At 35.4% G+C, this 24,169-nt stretch overlaps 1 protein-coding gene across 2 annotated transcripts in view; it reads right to left on the bottom strand.

The window, feature by feature from the left end:
* Positions 1-24,169, bottom strand: part of LOC128867727 (hybrid signal transduction histidine kinase L) — a 140,033-nt gene that overhangs the window by 18,164 nt on the left and 97,700 nt on the right. For both annotated transcript variants that reach the window (XM_054109181.1, XM_054109180.1), the window contains exon 6: positions 17,531-18,152. In XM_054109181.1, the coding sequence (XP_053965156.1) occupies positions 17,531-18,152 (622 nt within the window). The remainder of the gene's footprint in view (positions 1-17,530; positions 18,153-24,169) is intronic.

Here is a 24,169-nt window from a genome sequence, read left to right as displayed (position 1 = left end):
TTGACCACTAAATTTGCTATTGACATATCTATACAGAGACATGAGAGGAGACCTTATGCCGCACATATTTATACCATTAGACCGGACTGTGCGGGTATGCACTTATTTTATGTGGCTTTTATATTTTCTCTGAAAGAATCAAAAACAGGTCCATATCTGAAAGAGGTAGGAAACTCTTCATACTCTTCAAAACTCCTAATAAAAAACCATCTGTCTGTGGAAGTTGGCATAGAAATGTAAGCTCCTCCATTTGGGGGACAACATAAAGACGCACTCCACAACACGGAGGAAAAGATCGGTAAAACATCTCCCAAAGGATGTACGCACAAATATTATATATGCATGTGTATACATACTTCATATTTATATTGTATATACTTTGTTTTTCTGCAGTTTCCTTCACTGAGTCCTTTGAAGGAGTTTCGTCAATTTATTATACTTTATAGTGCCAACTATAGATTAAGACACTATTAATATTCGCCTCCAGTCAGAGCAGTTCTAACCGAAGCGGGTCTACCTGATATCTCGTACAGGGCTGAGTACAATACTATGATACTATTACCTAAGGTTCTCCATTGCCAAAATCAGCTGTTATTCACTCAAATTAACTCTGTTTTGCTCCATGCACGCAAAACTAGGAAGAAATCTACATTATCACGGTGCATATCATTAGTACAGGAAATTAACATAATATCGACACCAACATTAGTAAAAACAGTGTGTAATCCACCTTTCATGATTCCTCAATCTTCATTCATTTCCGTTGTTCAGAATCCCCATAAAAATAAAACCAGTTCTAACGAATACCAGCAAATATTTCGTGAAGCCTTACAACCATACAACGAGGGCTGGGAAATCATATACACCGATGGATCGAAATCTGATACCAGTACAACGTTTGCTGTCACAAACACACTTGGTGCCACCATTATCGTCGGTGCTCTGCCCACATACTGCTCAGCTTTTACACTCCTCTGTACTCCACAGACAGTAAGTCTTCAATAGACGCCATTATTAACTCATCAAACGAATGCCATCTCATAAACAAAATCCGCCAAAATCTACTTCAGTATAGCTCCATAAAAGTAATGTGGGTACCTGGACATACAGGCATTAGAGGTAATGAGATTGCGGATAAAAGAGCCAAAGAAGCTGGCATCGAACCTCTTCTTCTTTTCGGTTACCTCCCAAATGCAGATATTCGTAAACTCTGCAAAAAACAGCAGTACGTTAGATGGCAAACAGAATGGAGTAAATACAAGCATTTCTATAAAAACTGCAACCCCGATGGTGCACGATCGACCTTTCCTGTAAACCTGCCAATCAAAAATATAAAAAATTTTGTTAGGCTAAGAATTGGACACACGATTACCACACACACGCATCTACTTAAGGGGGAGCCTGGTTTATAAGGTCAAAAAAATCAATTTTTTTTTTAGTTTTAAGCGATTCCTAATATATTTCAGAATATTCACACAAAGTTACAGAGCCTAATTCTCAATATTTCCGTAGATACAAAGCCAAAGGTAGGCGAGCGTTAGGTAGTTACGTTGTGACCGGACAGCTATAGTACAAACTTTATCTTCTTTTCTCGACTTTTCATTTTTATGATTTCTTTGAATTGGCGTACATGAATGAAAAAAAAAAACGAATGAACCTTTTGAAATGAATCATAGCTTGTTCCCTTCAGTATTAAATTCTCTTCTATTTGAACTAACAAAATAGATAAAAAAATTTTTTTCAAGATTTTTATATTTTTGCTTTAGATAATAATTACGAGCTGTATCTTGTACGCCAGTTGGAAACTGCGCTCTACTAATTTCTATGTTAAACATTTTTTTCAACTTATTTTAACCAGTACAAAAATTTTGTATACTTTTAAAAGATAGAAAAAACTTTGCAGTTCATTTTTTTAATTAACTTAATTAATTATTAATTAATTAATATAATTTTTACCTTATAATAAAAATCGTAAAGAGATTGAATTTTTAGACCTCATAAACCAGGCTCCCCCCTTAATGGCGATTCTGCACCACCATGTCCCTCTTGCGGCGACTCCAACCTCAGAGTATCTCACCTGCCCGATGACTGCCCAGAGAAACAACACATCAGGACAGCTCTATTTACTAACACTAAACCTTCTGATCATCTTAAATTTATTAATGCCACCAATGTTAATATTCTATCGCAATTCGTATCCCTATGTAAAATAGGCTATAAATATACACATTTATACATCTTTCTGTACTAAATATTATCACTTAAGATTGTTAAAAAAACAAAAAATTTCTAGCCGACGGCCCTGGCAGCCAGTGCTTTAGATTTAAGTGTAGCAATTATTTATAATTGTTTCTCTTTAAATAAATAAATAAATAAATAAATAAATAAAAATATTCGCCTTATACATATAACAAAGTGGAACATAGTGGACAAAAAGACCAGTCCAAGGAAGACATGGACATTTTCTTTTACATTTTGTAATCCACATCTTTCGTAATTTGTTGCTTTGCACTCATTTCAGAATCAGCTCGAACGCTATAGCTTTGCACTCTTTAATAAAAAATGAAGTATCGAAGGAACTATTAATGCGTCCATAAATCTTAAGGAATTTCGTCGTGGTATAGAGATAACTCAAAAATTAGTGAGGAGTGCCTAAAAATAAAATACAATTCTTTTTTAACTTTTTTAAGAGACAATTTTACAAATTTCCAAAAACTTATTTAATAGTCTGAAAAAATCGTATTTGTACAATAACACATACAAATTTTGTGAAATGAAAATATGAATGTTTGACGTCTAGTTTTAATTCAGAACGTACAAGATGATAACTTTGGGAATCATCTTGATCTTGACTGATTTTTGGTAACTGAGGATAACATTGTTTAGTATGTCATCTTAAAATTTGTGTTTGTATTCTAAGTGATTTTGTACTAAAGTACTGCATTTTGTATTTACGAATGCTTTTCTAATTACTAAAATAACTTTTTATATATCAGAAAATATGACAGTTGAAAACATGGAATTTATTCACTTTCCGTTAAGTTTTAAACAACTTAACCATTTTTAATTTTTCAACCGAAAATTGCTTTGAGGGGCTTATGAAGTTAAAATTATTTACTTAAAATGAACCCTGCAATCTGGGCAGCAACTCAATATTTGTGTGCATTTTTTCCTCTACCAATATACGTAATTTTTTTAACTAATGCATCGAGCTCTCCTTAAAGTGAATTATCTCTTCTACTGCATCAGGTATACTAAATATATTTTGGTTGACCAAGGATATTATAATAACTTTTTTAAACATCGAAAATTCTTGTTTCTCTGGCTGTATATTTAAGAGCACTCAAACATGCAAAACAGTACAATAATAGGAATTATACACGTCACATCTAAATACCATGACAACATCAAATGAAAGGGAGAAGAAGAATATGAAGGATATTTAAGTAATGGATATAGTCGCTTGGCATAATTTCAATTAAGCGCCAGATACGCGAACAACGGCATCCCTGACAGCCCTCCCGTGGGCACCAAAGCACCTTGACGACTATTGCAGTTTCATTCACAGCGGGCATCAGACATCTACTTTTGCAAGCAATTTGAGCCTACATGTATGTATGTCTGTGTATGCCTATGCTGACTGGCATAGAAGGGCAATTGAGAATTGGGAATTTCGCGCACAGTAAGCCTAACTAACAATCAAATAGTGTCGAAGCTAACATGTTCAACAACTGCATGTATGTATGTATGTGTGGATGTAGGGATGTACTTATGTAAGTTTGTGTTTGTATGTAAGGAATGGTGCCTATGACACAGTCTCATTTAGATTCTCATTCTATCCCATGCATTTACTAAATGCAATGCTCTGCAAAACCGCAAAAATATGTACACACACGTACAGTGATGATCATATAAACAGCACACCGAAAGTGCGCAAGGAAAAACGAGTATATTTTTTTAAATAGTTGATAGGAAAATATATCTTTAGACGGCTTCTAATTGCCAATTTGGATGTGAAAGCAATACGAAATTTATCGAATAAACTTCGCCGCTGGCGGGTAGGTTATACTTCTGCTCAAATATGAACGAGACTGATTTAATAAAAAAACACAAACGGTTAATTATTGTTCAATTTTTATTTTATCTCCTTCAAAGTAATCACCATTGGAGGCGATACACATATGCCAACGTTTTTTCCAATCATCATAGCATTTCTGGAAGGCCGATTTCGTTATGGATTTCAGTTCCTTCTTCGAATTCTCTTTCATGACTTCAATTGTCTCAAAATGTTTTCCACGGAGCGGCAACTTGAGCTCGGGAAACAGGAAAAAGTCACATGGAGCCATATCAGGCGAATACGGTGCTTGCGGAACGATATTAACATTATTTTTGTTCAAATAATCGTGAACAAGACGTGATGTGTGAGCTGGTGCATAATCGTGATGCAAGAACCATGACTTGTTGTCCCACAATTCCTTCCTTTTAAGACGAATGTTCTCGCGCAAACGCTTTAAAACGTCTAAATAATATTCAGCGTAAACCGATCGGTCACACGGCGATTTTCAAGCACAATTTCCTTTACTTTTCCGATGTTTTCGTCGTTTACTGATGTTGCTGGACGACGTTCATGAGCGAACGAGTGATTGAACGATTTGTACCACTGGAAAACACATGCATGCGATAGAGCAGAGTCCCCGTAGGTCGTCTGCAACATTTTTAAGACGTCTAAAGCCGACATTTTGTTGGAATAACAAAATTTCACACAAATTCTTTGTTCAACTTGAATAGCCATCGTTAAATTCGAAGAACACACTCGAGCTTGACTTGTTTATAGTAGCACAGAAAACAAACTATGTGACATATCACGCTGAAATTTGCCATGTAAGCTTATAACAGTCCAACCATCCAACCAAAAATTTATATTTGCCATATGTCATCCGCGGACCGTTTTATTGATAAAGTCTCGTTCATATTTGAGCAGAAGTACCTCATTAAACTGATATCACTATCTTACGAACACATTTAATTTAAGGTAGCTCTATTCCAGAGTTGCCAAGATTTGTTCATTTATACCAGCTGTTTCATCTATTCCCCACATGCTAACGCTTGGCGAAAAGAAGAGTAATTTTTTCACTAATAAAATAAAGTAAACCTAAAATTGGCATACGCTTGAAACACATAATATCGAGTTTTTTATAAATAAAGTACTGAAATTCAAAACTGGATGGGATCTTACCATCTGCCAGCAATAACAACAATGGTGCACAACGAACCACTTATATCTCAATATAGAAAAAAGCCAGTAACTTCAAAGATCCTCAGCCATTGAAGTTGTTTTAAATTACGTTTGTGAGAAGTCGTTTCGACTATACTCGTAATATGGAATTCATACAACGAATCCTATTCCAAAAAAATCGAGAGAGGACAAAAATGTTTACCGAATTCTCTTTGAATAAACTTCGGTGGCCAAATGGTTCTTCTCAATCCATCGGCAGAATCCTGGGCCTAGAAATAATAGTTGTTTGTTCCTTCAACTAAAAAAAAACAATTATTCAATGAATGAACCTGTTATGCGATGTGCTCGTGTAAAAATTTAAATAAGTTTTTAATGTTAATACAGGGTGGACCATATAGCGTTTGCTTTTTGAACCACTATTTTTTTGAGAATGGTAACACAAATGACATGTCAAATGTGTTCATAATTTACTTAAAGGTTTGACATTTACGAAATGGGACGCTATACGCTTGAACAAAATTGGGAAATATTGAAAACCTATTTTCAAAGTGGTGAGTCTTCTTCTTCTTCCGCGGTTACAGTAAATGGCGAGCGTTACCGTGACATGCTCAACGAGTTTTTGTTTCCAAAAATTTAAGAGGATGACATGGACGACATTTGGTTTCAACAGGACGGTGCAGCTTGTTCCACTGCCAAAGTTACACTCGAACTTTTGGCTACCGTTTTTGAAAACCGAATAATCAGCCGAAATTCCGATACCAATTGGCCGCCTCAGAGGTGTGATTGAAGCCCGTTGGACTATTTTTTGTGGAGAGCCGTTAAAGACAAATGCTATGCGAACCATCCAGAGACAATTGATGCTTTAAAACACGAAAACGAAGTTGCCATTCATGGAATTGGAGCCCAAACAATCGAAAATGTGCTTAAACATTGGGTTGATCGAATGGCCCACTGTAAAGCCAGTCGTGGCAGTCATTTGAACGATATTATTTTTCATTCATAAATGACAATGTTCAATCTTCAAAATAAAAAAAAAAGTTTGAAAAAATATTAATTAGTTTTTTTTTTTTTTTATAGCCGATTCAAAAAGCAAATTTTACATGTTCCACCCTATACTAAGAAATTTAAACTAAAATTTTACTAATTTTATTAGTCTGTTAGACATGTAGCTGTTCATTAAAATAAATAAATAAAATAAATAAATATCACAGAATGCAGAAAATAAAACCTTCCAGACAGCATTGACCGATAGTTTTTCCATTCAGATGCAAGTATTTTATTTTAGAGCCTTAATTTTTTTATAACCACTTAACGTGCTTATAACACTCCATGGGATGTCATACCATGCTTCTTTCACCAAAATCTCGTATAAAGGGTTTTTCAATAAGGGCGGGTAGATGTTGAAATGGAATAAAATGGCGTTTGCTGTGTGGCACGTAGCGCAGTCCTGCTGGAACCACATGTCGTCTAGGTCCATATGGTTCAATATGGGCCATAGGAAATTGGAAGGGCCACCACGTCTACCGAAAAAAGGGCGCAATGCGCGCAACGTTTGCGTTAATGAACACTCATTTTGATAATAAAGTTTTATCATTTGAACGTGCTGTTCATTCGTGTAACTTGAGGAGCTTTTTCATGGGAGAAATACACTCGGAGGTTTGCCATTGGGGCGACCGCTATTAGAAAACCCGTTTTCTTCATTTTGATGTTTCACCGAGATTCGAACCTACATTCTCTTTCGAATGGTAGTCACGCACCAAGTCATTCGGCTACGGCGGCCGCCGTACATGTTACACCACACATGTTGCAAATTAGACCTACCCGTGCGCCCTTACATACACTTTCCCACAAATCCGATTCGGTTAAACTAGTTTCATCATTCCGTAGCACTGATTTCCAAAAATACAAGTGTCTATGTGACCACGCAAATGCAGTTGTCTTTTCAAGTTTCTGGGCTTCTTCTTCTTACCCGCCCATGCTGGTTTAAACTTTGATATACCGTTACATCCTGAATTTCTATTTCGTGTTCATCCTTCAACCGATTCATTATTCCACGAGATGTGAGAAAATAACCTCTGCAGCGCATCGCATCAATAAGTCTATTAGACTTTTTAAATGCCTCCTGTGACCTATCTTTCGAATCAGATTTTTTTCAGTGACTTATTTTCTGCAGTAGATTACATAATCATATATGTCATCTTTATAGACGATATCATCGTTCACGAAATTTCTGTGACCGACTTACCATCATTCTTTACTTGTTCTATTATTTGCCAAGTTTTTAAATACACAATGGTTACCGCATTCGATTGTGCAAATAAAGAATTCGATTCCCATTTAGTGGCTTCCATACTCTTTACTCCTGAAATGAAGCTGAAATGTAGCGCAACAATGCGTCGAGACTGTGAGATTTTAATGAACTCTTCGAACTGAAGTGAAGCAAAGCTGCATAATGTTTGTATCTCTTACTGGTGCAAACCATTCAGTTTCGTAGTTGTAAATCAGGGAAAAATCTAAGACAAATGTTTTAATTGTGCTAGTGTATTATTTATTCGATCACCACTGTACATACATACACGCTTGCATGAGCATCGATTTAGTTCCTGCGGCAGTCGTATCCGCTTAGTGCACGTGTGGAAAATGTGTAATTATCAAGATGACAACAATCAAACCAAAGCGTACTTGACTTACACACGCACTCATATATCTGTATTCACTAAGCTGACCCCGTTTAAATTGTATTCGTGCAGAGTAGAGCGAAAAACATAAAGTTTTGCGACTACTATAGTGATGTCGGCATGAAAAGAGCTTAGGGCTACACAAAAGCATAATTATGGTACATTTTTTCATATGAACATAAATACCTACATACATATTTTATGTGCTTTAATCTATATTATGCCCATATGTAAATATGACATTATGTATGTGTCACAGGTTTGACGAGAGCCGCCGCATGTACTCCCACTCTTCAGCTTCCACTTGTATTTCAGAACTTACGAAGTAGAAAGATGAATGTAGGTTTATTATCCTTCTTGATTTTTGCACCCACAAATATGTTTTGTACCCTTTAATAGGTATGTGTCTACATATTTTACTCGCGTGTGTATATGTGTAGAAATTTTTAAGCGCTTTCGCAATTTATGTGTGCGGCAAAGCGTGTAATCCGCTTCGACAACTTATTTGTGCGTTTTACCTTAACTGGAGCAGGCACTCGTTGGGCTAATTTTCGCACAGATGCCTTCATATGTACAGAGATGGAAAAAATAAGTTGTCACTTAAAGAGTAGAAATGAAAGAATATACATATAAAATAAATTAATGAGATTTTATTGTAGTAGATTTTAATTTTAATGAATCGAAAAACTTTACAGTACTAAATATGTCTGACTATGTAACATGCATCCCTCGTGCACTTGAGAGAATGTTTGAAGAAACTTCAGCCAAGTGGACTACTTCGAAGAATATATGGAAAAGCAGTTCATTAAGACATTGCAGCTGTCGGAATCCACTTTCTTACCCATTGGCACATATACGAGTAGTAGTAAATACCAGAGCGAACGATCGGAAAGTGCTGACTGACTAGAGAAAAGTCTCCAGTAGGAGTGTCGGCAGCCAACAAAAAGTAGGGAAAGTTCGGGAAAAAATGAAAAAGCGCGAAGTATGAAGGCCAACGGTAGGTGAAACTACCAGGTGCTACGTGGGTATGCCAAGATGACACCCATGGAAGTTCACAATCCAGTTAGAGCATTAAAGGGCCGGCTCCAAAAATTGAGTGAGGAGCAGGATCACACTGCATTTGAGGTGAAAGTACGCTTTCTTGCGTCGAGGAAAATAAATTGAAAACAAAGTATAATACAGATGCTGTCAGATTTCCATTGCGTGAGCAATGGAGCAATCCCGAATGCATTCAGGGAGGTTTGACGGATATTTTCTTTACCGATGGGTCCAAGAACGAAATAGGGTCTGGAGCCGGATGGTACTTAAACGATAGTAATAAGTATCACTATGCTATGGGGGGAATGGCAACTGTTTTCCAAACAGAAGTTTTTGCCATCCTAAAAGTAGCCGAATGGATAATCGAGAGGAGATGGAGCGGGAAACAGATTGGAGTCCTCAGTGACAGTCAGGCTGCATTGAAGACCCTGGAGAACGCGAAGCAAACCTCAAAGATTGTTCAAGAATGTAAGAAGAAGCTTAATTCTGTCGCAAAACAAAACAGGCTTGTACTTATATAGGTTCCGGGACACTCTGGTGTTCAAGGAAACAAAATTGCCGACTAATTGGCCAACCGTGGATCAGCGGTGCCCCCACAGGGGCCAGAGCCAATAATCGGAATCAGTCCCGCAGGAATCAAGAATTGGATCAGCAATTATGTGGGCAATCTACATAAAGAGCGATGGTCCGGTCTGGAACGCTGCAGAACTGCAAAGTGTTTTGTGACAAGTCCGAACAGAAAACTGTCAAACTTTCTACTAAAACTTAGAAGGAAAGATATTCGGTTGATGGTCGGCATCATTACAGAACACAACCCATGGAGTCAGCATATGACCACCATTCGAATCATCGAGGACCCGGTATGCCTGTCATGCTTGGAGGAGGCGGATAGCACTGAGCACTTTCTCTGTGAGTGTCCTGCCTTTGCCAGAGCAAGGCTACGAGTATTGGGTTCCGATGTCATGAGAATGAGTATTATTCGTTCTCTAAAACTGGAGGATATTTACAGATTTGCCAAAGAATCTGGAAAATTCTCACAGGACTAACTATCTCTATTTCTGTTTCTATTCTTTCCTATCTCTTTCTCTGATACTTTTCTCCTTTCCTCCTTGACTATCTACCCCATTTCCAGAGCTTTAAATACAATGGGCTCTTTAGCCTGAGAGTTTTAGGAGCCACCAAATCTCCTGGTGCTCCTAGGCTCGACCTTTTCAAATTCATTAAAATTCAAGTATAATACAGGTAAAGGATTAGTATAAGTTAGCAAAAAGGGATATAAAGAAGAGTAATTCAGAAACAATTTAAATATAGGAAAAATCAAGGTTGGATCGGACGAGGCTAACAAATTGAATGGTAGAAAATTATTATTTACTCCTGTTAGATTTGTTGTTAGTGGCTAGGTTGATTTTATATAAAGAAACGAAATGAGTGTACCAGCCGGCTGTTCAGAAACTGATATCGAATTTAACGGGCAGTCGACAAACCGGGTTTAAGGCACGGCAATTGATATGACTTTGAGTTTTCTCACTTTCCCTTCAGATTTTTTTGAATTTTATTTTTATTTGAACCATTCCTGTATTCAGCCAAACGTGACCAATCGATTTGAAGTATTGCGAAGGTATACTACTTTTGATACAAATTCAAATTTTTGAATATTCTCCTTATTCTTCTGGGGTTTTCCAAATTTTCTTCTATATATCGAGACCAACTAAATAAATAATAAAGCGGTTTGCGAGGTTTATTCGAGACTATGGTATGATCACTGATATCTATTATACGGATAACAAACTTCTACATTTTCTTCTTCAATTGCGCTACTCAAGAATTTCAGTTGTAAGTAAGTTGCCACTCGAAAGTTGCCACTCGTTTTCTGATAAACTTGCTTTTTTGTTGTAAATTAACAAAGCTTTTCAGATTAAAGTCTGTATTTCGCAAAACATTCAGTAACGATAATCAGCTTTTAAGGGAAATATTTCTTTCCCAGAAATGTGACAATGATTCAATAATTGTTCAGGACGATATAATACAACTGTTACTATTGGCGGAGTTTTACATTCACTTGGCAAACATATGTTATAGGTATTATATATTATGTGCTATATGGTTTGATTACGGAAGTACGTACGACAAATAGTCTTATTGTCCAATTATTTTATTTACATTTCGATAATGGCGATAGACAATTTATATTATTTATAAATGCTCATATCCACCAAAATACACATATGTATCTTCGCTGACAACAATTTTTTTCCATCCACTGTATGTATGTGTTTTTAGGGAAGTAAATATTGCATTCATCAAAGTTTTCTTACATATACACGTACATATTCCGTGTTAGTGCTTTAAACCATAAGAACTTTGCATTTGTGGGCGGAATTTATTTTCTTTTCATTATGCAAGTATTACGAATATGACCTATTTATTTATTTGGCAGCCAGTTAATTAGAAAAAAAAAGTATTTTAAAACCAATTCAAAAATAACTGGAGGGAGCTGCATAATTAAGATTTTAATTAATTATTTTACGATTCATTACCGCTTGTTGCGGTAGTCGGAACAAATTTCACCACTCAAAGAAATTGAAATCAGTTATAAATTATATCAAATGCAGACAAATAACATGGTATTTAATTTTCAAAGTTTATGTTTGCGAATGCGAAAAATTATGAAATAAATCAGAGCATGTAAAGTGTATTTAACCGGCTCACTGTTGATTATATTTGAACTCGTAAGTTATAATGTGACGTACTTTGTCTGTAGTCCATAGCAAAATCGAGATCTAAGATCAGAAGTCATTTCACACTGTATGTTAATAAGTCTCATTTTTGAGCAACTGACTTTTTTAGCCAATTAGACATTTAACTTTTTTACAGTTTTGTTTTCTCATGAAATCGTAATACGGAATGCAATAAGATATGAGTGAATCGTGAATTGCCTAGTTCTAACATGGCTAGTTCCTTTTACAACTTATATTCTTCAAACAAGAGCATGATTTCCTATGCCAGGGGCATTAATATCCTAGCACTGCGCAAATTTATTTATAGCCCCGCGGGAAGTGTGATTTGACTGCTTCCGGTACGTATGCTCGCACCAATCGTATTGAGCAATAGTTGATGCTTTAACGCGCCCATGTGATTTTGAGATTATTGAGCTCTGAGGCTCCAAATATTCGCAAAGCTCTTAGTTAAAGTGATTTTATAGGTTACAAGCACACAAGATTTGAATAAAAGTAATTGCGTCGCGACAACGTAGTGTAAAATTAAGAAAATTTTCGTTCAGGCAGCGCTTACTATTTTTCAAATACCCATAATAGCTTAATACTATGTGAATGATTATAATTGCAGCCGCTCTGAGGGAAAGAAACGCAGTGCAAAATTATTAACATGCAAAAGAAAATATTTTACTGTTTTTAGAAATTAATTACTTATAAAAAAGGAGTAAGGAATCTCCAGTTCAGAAAGTCTGCTTGCAAGAAGAATCTATTATCTGAGGTAAATTTCCAACCCTTTCGATACATTTTTTTTCATAAGAACTTGACTAATATGTATCACTATATTGGAAGGATATTCCAACCAACCTCATGCTTACCGTTTAACAGCCCGTAAAGTCATACTAACCTAAAACTGCAGTTCGAAAAATACAGATTTTTCAACTTTAGAGCTATGTGCCTTGGTCTGAAGCAAAGCCTCAACACTCTCTAAGAAATATGTAATAACACAGCACAACAAATTTAGTCATGAAAATAGGCCATATAATCATGAAAGTAGGTCATGAATAGGCTATATTTGCAAAGTAGTGTTATGTGCTGGATATCTAATTTTTTTACAGCCGATCAATTTCGGTGTCTGATAGAAACTTCATTAGTAATGCGATTTCATGGGAATTATATTCAAAAAAGTCCTTTCAAGTATGACGTTTTAAGTATGAGGAAAAAAATGCTCAAATAAAATATTTTTCACAAAATTGCAGTGGGAGTTATGGAAGACAGAAAAAAAAATCCATTTAAGCATAAATTTATTATTACAGAAACACTCGCCTGCCTTTAAATATATGTATAATAGGCCGGGTCGATTTGTGGAGAGGCTAAAAATGGCCCATTGCTCTGTGAAAATCATATTCTAGGGATCAAAATAAGAAACTTTGCCGAAGGAATCATACCTCTAAAACGAATTCTGATGCCCCCCAATTTGGGTCGAACTTTTTAGTTTCTTTTCTATAACTCACTTAAATTAATTTTTTCATTTACATATGTTCTGACTAAATAAATTTCTTAAGAGAAAAAATAGATATTATTATAAATAAATAATAAATATTACAACATTATAAATAAATAAAAATAAAAAAAAACATAGTCATTTAGCTGATTTTTTCTTGTAAAGGCCAAAAATGGTGATATTTTGAAATGATTGTATGGGCAAACCCCTCAGGGGAGTTCCAGGGGGTGTGCCACTGGCATGGGTGGATCGGCCGTCCAAAGTTAGTGGGGGTCGGTCATACATTTGGACTCGATTGGAGCACTCTAAATGGGTCAAAGTGGGATTTTTCGTTCGACCCAAATTGGGGGACATCAGAATTCGTTTCAGAGGTATGGTTCCTTCGGCAAAGTTTCTTACCTATTTTGATCCCTAGAATACGATTTTCACAGAGCAATGAGCGATTTTTAAATCGATCCGCCCTAATGTATAATCATATTTATTTCAGCACTTGATTTTTGATGCTCAACCAATATATAAAATTCCTTATGGGCTATAACTTTGCTTCATGATGTATTGTACTTTCAGGTATATAGGCTAAATTTTCTATCTCAATAATGCTGTTAGAAAGTACAACAACAAAAATTCTGTAGTTTGTAGAGCTGTGGTAAAAAAAGTAATTTTAATGTTTACTTTAGGAACGCGAAGGTATCGCCGCAAGAAAACTAATTCCGTAAAGAGTGTCGTAGTAAACACAGATCGGTAACTCCTGAGCTATCCATAATACTTATAAATACTAGCACAAAGCGCCATTCTCTTCAGCAAATTAAGTTCTACAAAAACAGCAATGCAGAGAAATTTATTTTGTGCGGGCATCCCTAAAGTTTTTGTAAGTTTTCGTAATTAAAATTTCAAATCCGCTACAACTTTACTGTGTAAGTATATGGTTGTGGACTGGTAAACGGGCAATAAAAGTAAAAAACGATAACACGAAGAAAACATAAAATTTTCAAACATTTAGCTTTATTTCATTCACAGTTCGAAAACAAATTTCACCAACTCGGTACGTGTTTGAGAGTTTAGCAAAGTTGTAAATTTTCGTAAACAAATGCCAACTGCCAAGTGTATAATACTTGGACATTAACACATACACACATCATTTTGTTGGAGATATGTGAAGCACATACTTGCATATCAATAAAGTTTATGAAGATATATAAGAACTGAAATACTACCATTTTTCGCCCAAACTAACTTTGCATAGCTGTGAGATGGAGCAGAAACGTGTTTTGGGATTGTTGGAGACAAATTAAGGCAAAAACTTGGAAACATGAAATATGCATTTGTATGAGTACGTATGTATGTATGTGTTTGAATGCTAAAATGAACGTACACCCTTGTTTAATATGCTTGTTGTTGTTGTTTTTACTAGTGCAGATGACACTTGTTACACCAGTGTTATTTGAAATACTTCAACAGTTGAACATTTTTAAAGCAAATAACTAAAAAGTAACAAAATTCGATTTAAAGATGTGATTCACAGCTAAACACCCTCTCCACACCAACTTGGAAGCAAATGTATGAAAATGTCTTCTTTTCTATACATACCTACTCTCGGCTGTTATATTTTTGTCAGCTTAATTTTAATAATTAAATGCAGAAGTTAATGATAAAAGTTTGTGCGAAAAGCCTATTTATTTTGTTCAAGGTGAGCTATGTTAAATTGAGTTCGCGTATGCAGCCAAACTTTATAGGCATCTAGACATATCTTCTCACACACAAAGACACCGCTTCATCGTAGCCTTCAATTCAATATGGGAAAATTAAATGTTATTAGCGAAGTTGAAAGAAATTACAAAAGTTTAGTGTGTTTGAAAGTTTTGGCATTAAATTTTATTTAATCTTAAGGTGTAAGCTACTGAGGAACAACTTGTATTATATTCTAAGATCGTCTTTGCATCAGGGAGCAAGTAGTCGAGTAGGGGTGAGGTGAGTTCAAACAAAATTTGTGCCGATAGACAGGATTGCTTTTTGCCAATTTGTACAGACAAAATGCCACGACAACGCATCCTGGTCCAGGCATCTCATATTTAGTTATTTATTTTGATGTATTTATAAAACTACACAACCATAAACTATCTTTAAAATGTTTGATCTTATAGATTAAATATGCCAAACTTAAACAAAAATTAACCAAAAATTATGAAACAGCAATTAGCCGGAGAAGTACATGCAGTAGGGATTAAGTAAAAGAGAGAATAGAGATTTCTGTAAAACTAAATTGAAAGAAAGCAAAACACAAGGAGAAAGGTAGAAGAGACCGCAGAAATTCTTTGGGTACGCGTAGCAGTATTCGGCAAAGTAAACAAATAATTCATGTGTGAAGCATAAAGTCCCCTTTATATATCTAGGGGACTTGTAGGTGTAAAGAGTTTGCCAAGCGGACAGAGAACGCATAATATTCACCTTCAGCCACCAAACAACTATAGTATACTTTATTGGTGCTGCGACAACTGAAGTCGAACTTCAAACATTTAAACTTTACCAAAATATGATCACGATCTTATTGTACAATGTATTAAGTCTACCACGATACTCTAACACAGTTAGAATATAACTCACATTCATACAGTCACATCGGTAATAAATACATTTTAGGTGGAAGCATTCGAATTTACACTGAGTTTAATGGTAAGGAGCCTATAGACTTCTGATAACACCATATACCCTAAAAATCTGGTTCTTACACGTCAATATTATATAAAATATAACCGTGCTTATATGTTTAATCACTGCATTGCTTAATATAACTTCCGTAGTTTAAGCACTTAGTGCTTATGAAATTCAAGTCAGCATAGAATAATTACGAACATTAATGGAGACATCAAGAAGACAACTAACACACAACTGGACATCAGCTGCATATACATGAATATCACTGTACGAGTATTTAATCATAATAATGAGTTGAATAATATACAACACAAACAGCAAGATACCCATAATAGAACTTTGCGGGACATTTCTAGTTATATATATAGTATGGATATGAAATACCGGCATATGCTGCTTGTAAACGATGAAAAACAAGGTATGCTTTGGCAAGAGTTGATGCCTTTGTTGTAAAACTAAATCACTAGTTTTAATTTTAATATTAAAAGTTTGTCGACCGCAGAGGAATGATTAAGCGCAGTTTATGTTGAGTTTAGTATCATCCGAAACTCTTAAGAACCCCATATTACAGCTCGTATTGGATCAATCGGTCGATAGACGCCATTATGGTAATAATTTTGACTCTCTTCCAAGATTCACGAAGAATGGATGTAGGTAGGATTGTATTTAGAGCGTAAGTAAGATCTGGCAAGAGTTTTGGTAACAAAAAATTGAGAAAACTGGGATAAATAGCATCAAAACCAACTGCATTCGATTTGGCACTAAGTATGGATTGAGCTTTTTCACAATCATAGACACATTTGAACCCAAAACTGGATATCTCAACATTTATATAAAACTGTAACTGTCATATAATTTATTAACACAGAATCAGACAAAAGTACAAATTGGTCATTTAACACATTTACACTAAATGAATCAGAAACAGATCTCAAAAACACTTTTCCACGTCTGCTTCAAGCCAACTGACATACTGAACTGTTGCTCATAATAATGCAGATGTCTGAATTGAATTGCTTTGTTGGCATATTGTTTACAAGAAATTATAGCTGTCTAAGCATTTAAGTCGCTTCCAACTGCAATATGCACTCTCGCGTTTGTAAATCAGATATTTAAACTAAGTATGTAAACATGGCCGTGTTTTTCATGGGTAACATTATACGCGATTATTTGATCAAAACCAAAGATAGTACCATTTCAATGGTAGTATGCATCCGCTACGATCCTCCAAGATTTTTTTCTGTTCACATAAATCAAGTTATGACTTCGCTGAAGCGTTTACAGACGCAGTAAATGGGGAATTGATAAAAAGAGTTCTTGGCCATTGCAAAATCAATCTATGGACAGTATTTTGGTGACTGAAATAAGCAGGGTAATATAAATAACGTTTTCTACGATTTCATGAAATAGTTGATTAAAGCTTTTCATGATTCTCTGTGCAGAATTTCAATGCTCAGTTCAAATCAATTGTCTATTTTTCCATTGTCTATAACTATAATTAAAATTCAAACATGAGTTTCTTAGCTGGAAACCAATTGGCGATTAGTCCAGCAATAGAGGCAACATAAATTAACCCTTTGACAGGAGCCCTTGGTAAACGCCATGGTACACGATTGCACACAAACACATTCACCCGTACGCATGCATGTATGAAGATAATAAAGAAAATTGCATTGGATTGCAGTGGAATTCTTAATATAACTGAACTCACCCATAACATTGCATTGTCGTTCCGGACTGTTCGTTTGTACGCTGACAATTGGCAGCGTTGTTGTATTTGTGGCCACCGCTGAGCTGGAGATGTTGATTGCTGCGTCTGCTTCTGCTGTTACTGTTGCTGTTACTCCTGTCGTCTGTTGTGAATTACTGCTTGGTTGCGTAATTAAATCCGCCTGCTGCTGCTGGTGTTGTTGCTGCGTTTGCTGTTGCTCATCTGCCGTGGTGAGCAATATATCGATATTCACCACACTGCCATTGTATTCGCTGCTGTAGTCATTGTAGGAACTGCGAAAATAAACATTGCCAATTTTGCTGTTGTTATTGTTGTTGTATCTGTTTCTGTTGCTATTGCCATTGTTGCCTCCCTTATGTGACTTAGTGCCATTTAATGATTTTGTTGCTGATGTTTCATTAATATTTTTCGCCCCAGTGAGACCAGACAAATTTGTGGGACGTGCTGGTGTAACACTGCCTTCCAAGGAATTGCTGTTGTTATTCTTGTTGCTGCTGTTCATTTCGGTGGACGTGAGCCAACGATGAAAAGCATCATCCTGATCTTCTTCGCTACTCTCACGATTAAACTCTGCCTCTTCCTGGTGTTCCGCAGTTTTGCCCTGCAATGGAAAATGCATAGAATGTGTTCAGTTGATGTAGAAGATTTTTGTATTTTTGCTAAATCAGAAGGAAAGTTTTATTGAAACTTTTGAGCAGCGGGAAGTCGAGCGTCACATGCAGGTTGTAAGTGCTTTTTGACCCTCAAGCCAAATGAAAGAAGAACTAAACACATTTTGTCAGTGAGATTGCTTTTTATGGGGATTGTAAGTTGTATAGATTGTTGAATTTAATTGTTACTTATTGGAATTAATTTTTAATGGATTTATATGGAAAAAAATTTGAACTGAATGCTTTGCTTGTACTAAAGGCTTTGCGAAATTCATGGTATTTAAATTAATTGTTTCGAGTTGAGTGTTGAGTAAAAAAAAAAGTTTTAGATAGTGACCAAACGTTAAATGTAAAAGGAAAGGAAAATTTCTTAGTTTGTGCACTAGTTTCTGCAATTGTTTGGAATTATAATTTTCAGGACTTTCGATTTTTCTTTGTCAGTGTCATATTTGAACTAAAAGTAATATACGCAGAAACTCTAAGTACAATAATATAATATTATTAAAAAAAAAAAAAATCTCAAAATTTTAAACTTTTTAATCGGTTTAAAAAAATTGGGTACACAGCTTTATAACACATTTTTATGAAATTTATTATAAAATGAAATATATATATATATTATATATTATACTAGCAAACCCGGCCCCCTTCGCTGGGCACACTAAAATAGAATAGATATGGTTTAGAACAGAAAATATATGGTTTTCATATTATTTATTTCTTTATTCTTTATTCAAGCGCTTTGGCATAAACAATATTTTTTGTTTTTCTATTTGTTTTTGAGTAAATATAAAATATAAATTGAAAATCAGGAAAAAAGAAGATTGTTTTTAAATTTCAAATCAACGCATATGAATAAACAATCGTCTTTTTTCCTGATCATCCATGAATTTTTCGTTTCAATTTATATGTTTTATTAAGCATTGGAGCTTTTTTAACCATTATCCATTTATATTTTTCAAAAAAAAAAAACGAAAAAAATTGTTTTTTCCACGAACACATAATTTCATTCGGATTTCACAATAAATTCTCAAATTTCGTAAGAAATTATTCACTGTTCCAAAATCCACTCCAAAAAAATTCACAAACAATTTTTACATGTTGCACTTACGTTTTTTCCTTATGGCATCCAAATCAGAAAGAAATATTGACACATTGTAACTCACACTGCCAATTTGACAGTTCAGTTCCGCCCCAAGCGTTAAAAAAGTAAGCGACATTATGGCTGGCTGAAAAGAACGCTGTACCCGTTGCCACTGCTCCGAATTACAACCAAACTTTACGAAACCCATTTTCAATACTTACTGTGCATAAGTTTGGTTTAATTCGGTGCAAAGACACGGCGGGTCCACGTTTTGGCATATATTTCCAGACCCTAGTCATCAATAGGTATGAAAATTACCCTGTATTAAAGCACTTAGCAACAGCTTTCATTTGATACCCATATTGTACATACACAACCAAAGGTTACCCGGGTCCACGTTTTGACCTATATCTCGAGACCCCAGTCACGGAGCGGCATGGAAAATACTCTGTACTAAAGCATTCGCCAACAGCTTCAATTTGATATCCATATTGTACAAACACATTCTAGGGTCCACGTTTTGGTCTCTATCTCGAGACCCTAGTCACGGAGCGGCATGAAAAATACTCTGAACTAAAGCATTCACCAACAGCTTCCATTTGATACCCATGTTGTACATACACATCCGAAGGTTACCCGGGTCCACGTTTTGACCTATATCTCGAGCCCTATCCACCAATAGGTATCCAAACTATACGGAAACCATCTCCAATACCTTCTTAACAATGTGTGTAAGTTTGGTTTAATTCGGTGCAGACACGGCCGGTTAGCGAACACACACAAAAAGTTGACTTTACTTTATATATAAGATTTTTTTCAGTTTGTGTCCGAAAAATCCAAATATCTTACGGAACCCTATTTTTTTCCAAAATAAAATGTAATCCATGTTACTCCTGGATAATGTAGTTTTCGAATGGTGAAAGAATTTTTAAAATCGGTCCAGTAGTTTTTGAGCCTATTCGTTACAAACAAACAAACAAACAAACAAACAAACAAAGTTTTCCTCTTTATAATATTAGTATAGATATATACTACTGTGGGCAAAAAGTAAGGTGAATTTGGTTGTAAAATGAAAAATCTTTATTTATTCCTGTAAATCAATTTCATCCCCTTCAAAATAATCCCATCTCGATGAAATACACTTATGCCAACGATTTTTCGAATCCCCGAAACATGCCAAATAGTCCATTTCCGGTATAGCCATCAGCACTTTCTTCGATTCAGCTTTTATCTCCTCAATCGACTCGAAACGCGTTCCCCGGAGTGATCTCTTGAGTTTTGGGAATAGCCAGAAGTCACATGCAGCCAAATCAGGCGAATACGGTGCTTGCGGAACGATATGCGTGGAATTTTTGGCGAAATGGTCACGAAGAACGAGTGCAGTGTGAGACGTGATGCAAAAACCAAGAGTTGTTGGCCCATAATTCTGGTCTTTTTAGACGAATTGCTTCACGTAAATGACGCATAACGCTCAAATAATATTCCTTATTAACAGTTTGGCCAGGTGGAAGGAATTCATAGTGCACCGCACCACGAAAATTGAAAACAACTGTCATCATGGCCTTTATTTTTGAACGACTTTGATGTGCTCTTTTCGGTCTGGCCTCGCCTTTAGTACGATATTCGCTTGATTGGTCCTTTGCTTCAGGGTCGTAAGCTTAAATCCAAGTCTCATTTCCCGTAATGATGCATTTGAGCTTGTCCTGATAGTCTGAAAGCATTGTTTCACACACATCAACGCGAGAACTTTTTTCCAAGAAATTGAGAGTTTTCGGTACCAAACGAGATTTGACTTTTCGTAGGCCCAAATGGTCTTTTCAAATGGTTTTCACAGATCCTTCTGATATTCCGATCATATCAGTAAGATCTTTAACAGTCAACCGACGATTTTTGAGCACTAACTCCTTCACTTTATTGACGTGTTGGCCATCTGTTGACGTCGATGGTCGTCCGGAGCACTCCAAGTCATCAACACGTTCTCGACCCTCTTTGAAGTCTTTGACAAATAAATTTACCTTACTTTTTGCCCACACCCGTTTTTGTGTGTTTGGCCGAGCTCCTCCTAATATTTGTGGTGTGCGTCTTGATGTTGTTCCACAAATGGAGGGACCTACAGTTTCAAGCCGACTCCGAACGGCAGATATTTTTATGAGGAGCTTTTTCATGGCAGAAATACACTCGGAGGTTTGCCATTGCCTGCCGAGGGGCGACCGCTATTAGAAAAATGTTTTTATTAATTTTGGCTTTCACCGAGATTCGAACCAACATTCTCTCTGAATTCCGAGTGGTAGTCACGCACCAACCCATTCGGCTACGGTGGCCGCCAAATGAATATACTTAAAAAAAAATTAGGAAAATTAAAACAAAACGTTGTCAAAACTGGCTACAAATTTTAGTAGTGCCCATAGTTTTTCCGAAGGCCAGCCACTATATTTAAATTATTCCTTCTATAAAAAAACAAACATGTTGGATGGAGCCTTAATTATAAATATATAAAAAACCGTTTTTATTTTTGTTTTGGTTTTTGAGATACCCAAGAAGTTTTCTTAGTTTGTACACTAGTTTCCGCAATTATTTGGAATTATTGCTTTGTTTCTTATACCTACATTTTTCTTAATGAAATGTAGTTAAATTAAGGGGGGAGCCTGGTTTATGAGGTCTAAAAATTGGATCTCTTTGCGATTTTTTTTTTAAAGGAAAAAAATAATTTTACACTGCAAAGTTTTTTCTATCTTTTAATGAACATTTAAAAAGTAAAAAATAAATTTGTACTGGTAAAAATAAGTTGAAAAAAATGTTTAACATAGAAATTAGTAGAGCGCTGCAACGCTGGAGTTTCCAACTGGCGTACAAGATACAGCTCGTAATTATTATCTAAAGCAAACAATTCAAATTGATTTCTAATTATAATGATTTTTTATTCTAGATGAACTAAGAAAACTGAGAGAAATTCCAAAATTTCAACTTTTTGGAGGTTTTAAAGAAAAAAATGCCTTTCTATAAAAAAAAAAATTTACATCAACTTGGTATAAAAATCTTCACACATTTTTTTATTGTATCTATTTTATTAGTTCAAATAGAAGAGAATTTAATACTGAAGGGAACAAGCTATGATTCATTTCAAAAGATGCATTCGTTTTTTTTTCATTCATGTACGCCAATTCAAAGAAATCATAAAAATGACAGTCACAGCGAAACTACCTAACGCTCGCCTACCTTTGGCTTTGTATCTACGGAAATATTGAAAATTAGGCTCTGTAACTTTGTGTGAATATTCTGAAATATATTAGGAATCGCTTAAAACGAAAAAAAAAAAAATTGATGTTTTTGACCTTATAAACCAGGCTCCCCCCTTAACTGAGTTGATTCTAATGTGTTATTGATGGAATACGGTGGACTTTTGAATACATGGATTGATACTCCTAGCGACGAGTTAAAGTTTCGGTCTTTGAAGTTTTATCACCCTGCGAAAGCCATAACCGAGTAGATTTGTGTGTTTGGTTTCTGATTCTTAGACCACCGCAGAGCTGATACATGAACTGGTAAAAAAAGGGTTCTCTAATAGTAGTCGTATTATGTCAGACAATGTAAAGCCTCCGAGCGATTTTTTACAATATTTTTCCTATGGTAGCTAATTATTATATTTTAAATCATTAAATCTTTTGATTAGTACGGCACTCATGAGTGTGGTACCTGATAAGCCAAGTTAGCTTTTAAATAACAAATCAAGAAAAATGGAAGTGGACTAAACTATTATATTTTACGCGACACTTAATATTTAGTAAGAAATAATGAATAATGTATAAGAGAAATGAAATAAGTTAGGCGACAAACGTTTCCTGATAGCACCCTCCAAAGCATTCTTAAATAAGTCTACTAAATTTAAATATTTACACATTTATATTTTTAATGTCAAACACCAAGCAAATACATTTTTATTACCTCGAATGCACCAAAAGGAATTTCAGAAGCAAAATAAGTGAATGCAATATCCTTTCGTACAAATTGTGTTATCAGCAGAAAATTGTTTGAATAGTTGCAGGTAAAGTGATGAATAGATATATTATATTACATGATACTAAAGCGACAACAACAATAAAAGCGAACTAGTTAAATTCAAGAAGATATGCGAATTGGCCAATAAAATGGTTCGTGAACTAAATAAAGCGACAACAAATCGATTTGAGGTGAGCGAACAATCATACGTACCTTTTGCTTTCTGAATGTATATACACATGCGTATATGCACTTGTATGCATGCATGCATAAGCCACACATGAATAAATGCACACACATTTACAAAGCATTTTAGATTGTGTTCGTTGCAAGCAATTTTTATTAGAAGTGGTGTGACCAAGCGAATTTATTGGATTGCGAGTTGATTGAATTGTAGAGCTGTTTTACTGGACTGAGCACCGCAAATGGAACTGAATAGAAAATATTTTATAGTTTTTTTTTTTATGGAAAGCTCTATATCGCTATCTACATTTAAATAAAGTTTTGTAGTTGAAAACATAAAAAATAATTAATTGCGGGCGATGATGTGACTAAATTTACGTGAGTTTTACCTTTACGTAGAGACGTCTTCTAGGCTGGTTATAGGCTACTTTCAACCCTCAAATTAATGTAATGACACACTTCCGATTGTATTTCTTCATTAATGAGATTCTTACAAAAAATATCTGCCGTTCGGATTCGGCTTAAAACGTTAGATCTCTTCATTTGTGGAACAACATCAACACGCGTGCAAAGAGGAGGAGAAGGAGCTCGGCCAAACAGCGAAAGAAGGATGTAAGCGCCAACTATATACATACATATTTATATAGATGTAGTTGCGGGTGAAATATTACTAAGAATCCTACCATATATATTGACTGATTCGAC

This window comes from Anastrepha ludens, chromosome 6 (genome assembly GCF_028408465.1).
Source record: "Anastrepha ludens isolate Willacy chromosome 6, idAnaLude1.1, whole genome shotgun sequence".
Taxonomy (NCBI): Eukaryota; Metazoa; Arthropoda; class Insecta; order Diptera; family Tephritidae; genus Anastrepha; species Anastrepha ludens.
This window is presented reverse-complemented; position numbering and strand designations above follow the sequence as displayed.